This window comes from Sturnus vulgaris, chromosome 21, assembly GCF_052056855.1.
Source record: "Sturnus vulgaris isolate bStuVul1 chromosome 21, bStuVul1.hap1, whole genome shotgun sequence".
NCBI classification, from domain to species: Eukaryota; Metazoa; Chordata; class Aves; order Passeriformes; family Sturnidae; genus Sturnus; species Sturnus vulgaris.
Genome location: NC_142263.1, coordinates 4,776,521 through 4,780,550, shown reverse-complemented (window position 1 = coordinate 4,780,550; position 4,030 = coordinate 4,776,521). Strand labels below are relative to the sequence as shown.

Sequence of the window (4,030 nt, the reverse complement as noted above, 5' to 3'; positions counted from 1 at the left end):
ACCTCTTCCTTTCTCCTCCCAGAATTACTCTTGCTATTCCCCAAGAAGGGTGTTTAAAAGAGAAGCATCCAAGCCTCTGGCCTTCCTTGCTTGCAAGACAGACAGAGGAGGCCATGCCCCTCCAGCTTCCCACTCTCACCATCCAACTGCTCATAAACACAAGTGCATTGGGGAATTTTCTGCTTTTCTTCTCAGTGGGAGTTTCCCTTTCCATTTCCAGATGCCTCCAAGGGATCTGCCACTATGTAAATACCCTCTCCCTTTCCCCAAAGTGGTTGGGAGAGCAGGTTTCCCTAGCTGGCCCATCCTTCCTGGAGCTAATTGTGTGTCTGATTGAAAACTCCAGCTGTTTTCTTCAGGATTTCCTGCCCCACACCTGAACCACAGGCTCAAAATACCACCACTGAGATAGAGTTACAGAAAGAACAGAAGCCTTTTCTTGTCCAAGATCACTTTTATTTCCCTTGTTTCATTAACTTCAGTGTCTGTTTGGTCTCACATATCCACGCTGACAGGGAATTCACACCAACTGCAGAATTTGGGCAGCATCTCCCCGAGCCCATGGGCTGCCGTTGGTGGAGCTGCCGGCTCTGCCATGCCCCCGACCAGCAAACACATCCCTTCAGCACATGGTTTAACCCAGGAAGAGGGGAATAGGATGCCCTGCTCCCTCTCCTCCACCTCCCCACAATCCCCTTTGTACAGCTCTCTTGGACCACGGATTTCTCTCTCCTGCCACGGACCACAAACCTCGGGCACCGCTCTTCTCGCCGGTCCTCTACAAGCTGTAGTTTCCCCCTTTTCTGACTCTTCCAGAATCTGTTCCTTTTAAGAAACAAAACCGCTCCTGACTCTGTCAGGTCTGTCTGCAGCCTGGGAGCTGCTCCTTGCTGCCCCAGTGAAAACCTTAGTCCAGCTATAAAGGTCCTCACGCCACCGCCACGGCTGGGAAGCCCCTCTGTGCCTCCAGCCCCAAAACCAGCCCCTTTCCTCCCCGGGGCCTCCGAGTGCTCTCCAGAGACAGAGCTCTATGGCTCTATTTATTTGGGCTAATTAATCTCTCTTTCTCCCCCCCCCACCACTGGTTACAAATTAGGATGTAAGGGTGAATTTTGGCTCTCTGGGTATGGACTTTGCTGCATCGCACACAACCACCCCCCAACCCCTCCCAAAGTTTAGTGCTCTGAATTGCTGAGAACATTGGTCCGTTGTGGTTCCCCCGCGTGTACTGAGCCCGCCCGATGGCTTTCAGCATCTGTAGGCACTGCTGCCGGTTTGTTTTCTCAAGGAAAAAAAAAAATCATATACTGGTCTGCTATAAATTCAATAATACAATCCTTAGTTCTGAAGATACAGTTTCCATATAGTTTATAAACATTGTAAGACATACATATGGATAATTGAGGGGAAGAGGGGGAGCCTGTGCAATTGTTGGGTTTTTTTTCTCAGATGTGTGAACATGGTTACAAAAAACACACCTCCTGCGGGTACCTCATCTCTTTATGTGTTGGGTTTGTTGGGGTTTGGTTTTTTTGTTTGTTTAATTCCACCTCTAATCAGTCTTTCCTTTGGTTGTTGGCTACTCCAAGCCCAGCAGGCAAGCCCTGTTCTGCTGTAATGCCTGAGATATTCAGGAGTTTGAGATTGTCTTCTAAGAGATTCCCAGCCAACTTTGGCCTCTGGGTTTGGAGCCAAAAGGGCTAAAACGTGGGAGAACCAAATGTCCTTATTTCATCGGTATCAGTGTCCTTGCACTCACTTTCAGAGAGAAACAGTGTAGGCTTAATCGGTGATGGTTTTTACAGCAATTATGTTCCTTTCGGTAATTGGAGGGGTCGTTCAGAGTGCTCTCAAACGAACGGGATTTCACAAGAGCATGGATACAGTCCATTTGTCCGGGTGTTGTCACCGACAAATTGGTTACCGTCCCCGTTATCTGCTTTTTGTAAGGTTGGCTTTGTTGTTGTTGTTGTTGTAGGTGCTCGGTTAGGCTGTTTGTGACAAGGTGTGATAATGCCTTTTAATCTGCTCCCGCTGCGCTCGGCACAGTCCGGCCGGGCACGGAGACAACCCTCAGAAGCCGAGACAACGTTCTTCCCTTCGCCAGGCCAACGCTGAGCCACGTACAAAAAAAGAAGAAGAAAAGAAACTCTGGTCCTTTGTAGATTGGTGGCAGTACAGCTCCGCTCCGTCCGCGGCCGGAGGGAGGGGGGCTCAGCGGATGACGGCCGCCAGCACCACCATAAAAACCAGGAGGGATGCCCTGAGCCCCGGGCAGCCGGCGGCCTGCTGGACCCCGCTGGGCGGGCGGATGGGCGTCCGCCGGGTGCACTTACCCTTGCGCTTGGGGGACAGCGTGGGCATGGCCCCAAAGCTGTATTTGTGCTGATAATCAGGCACATAGTCTGGGACCTCCTGCCCGTTTTTGCGCGGCCCCAAGGACACCGGTTTGGAGGTTCGGTTACGGCTTTTGTGGCTGGTGCAGTTCTTGCCGGGTTTGCGGTAGCCCGGCCGGGAGCCGGGGGGGCCGGCGGGCTGGCTGCTGTGCAAACTGTTCTCAGCCCCTCGCTCCTTCCCCTTCTCCTTGGAGGAGTGGTGAGGGTGGTGGGATTTGGAGGCTCCTCTGTCCGCTGTAGAGAAGGTGTGTGTTTTCATCTGGTGGAGCGACTCGGACCCTGAACAGTTCCTAAAGTCTTCTGCTCTTAGCACCTTGAGGTCCTTGCCGTGCATCTGCTCGGGGGACTCGCAGATGACGCTGGAGCTGGAGCCTCTGAACCTGTGCAGCCATTCCCAGAGGGAACGGGCTTTGCAGTCGCAGCTCCATGGGTTCCCATTCAGCCTGAGAAACTCCAGGGCTCCCAGGTGGGCCAGGCAGTCCCCCTGCAGCTCCGAGAGGCTGTTATTGAACAGGAAAAGGGTGGTCAATCTTCGGAGGTCATGAAAAGCCCGCCTATGAATCCACTGCAGCTGATTTTGATGGATGAGCAGCCGATCCAGGTTTATTAGTCCCCTGAACGTGTTCTGATGGAGGCTCCAGAGCTTGTTTCCATGGAGAAAAAGATGGCTGAGGTTAACCAAGTCAACAAAAATATCATCCTGAAGGAACTCGATGTGGTTGTCTTGCAGGTAAAGGTATTGCAGGTTGTGGAGGCCACCGAAAATCCCGCTGGGGAGGGAGCTCAGCCCGCACTTGTACAGATACAAGGCGTGGAGTTTCACCAGCCCTTGGAAAGTGTCTGCAGCTAAAGCCCTTAAGTAGCGGTTGTCCCCCAGGTCCAGCTCCTCCAGGTTGACGAACCCGTCGAAGGTGTTGGGGTCGATGAAGGTGATGTTGTTGGAGTAGATCCAGAGGGTGACCATGGAAGGGCTGAAGTGGCCCCGCAGCAGCAAGGTGATCTGGTTGTTTTGGAGGAAGATCCTCTCGCTGTCCTCGGGGATGCCCTCGGGGATGGTGACAAAGTTGTGAGCCTGGCAGCTGACGGTCATCGGGGAGGGGTAGCACACGCAGTCGGTGGGGCAGCCCAGGGCACCGGGCACCTTCAGCCCCAGCAGCACCAGCAGCAGCTCCGCAAACCCCCCTGTGCGGAGAGAGGGGAGAGCGGCGTCAGCGGGAACCGGGCACCTCCCGCCCACCCATCGCTGCTGTGGAGACTATTCCGGGTGAAAAACGCCCCCAATTAGCTCAGCCCTCCTCTCTGCTCATGAATTACCCACGCGGCTGTGATGAGTAGGCTCATCACCCACGGCAGTTCAAACGTGATGTATGGAGTACTCCCTGCCTCCTCTCCCTGCCTGCAACAGGCGGCTGGTTGTGTTCCCAGCCCCGAACAGGCAGGAGAAACTTTTCTCGGTGAGAATTCACGCTGGAAGCGCAGGCAGCACAGCCCCTTGCCTGCAGGCAAGGAAACGCCGCGGTGTGAGAGCAAACAGAGGAAATTCAAACTCTCGCAGGTGCCCCCACTCCTGCTGAAATGCATCTGTTAAATCGCCTGCACATATTGGAGAGGAAAAGCTGCAGAGATTCAGCAAT

General features: G+C 53.8%; 1 protein-coding gene across 1 annotated transcript; it reads right to left on the bottom strand.

Moving 5' to 3' along the window:
* Window positions 1–434: 434 nt before the first annotated feature.
* RTN4RL1 (reticulon 4 receptor like 1) lies at window positions 435–3,583 on the bottom strand. Its single transcript, XM_014876395.2, has one exon. The coding sequence runs from the start codon at window positions 3,484–3,486 to the stop codon at window positions 2,215–2,217; it is 1,272 nt and encodes a 423-aa protein (XP_014731881.2). The 5' UTR covers window positions 3,487–3,583; the 3' UTR covers window positions 435–2,214.
* Between the last annotated feature and the right edge of the window lie 447 nt (window positions 3,584–4,030).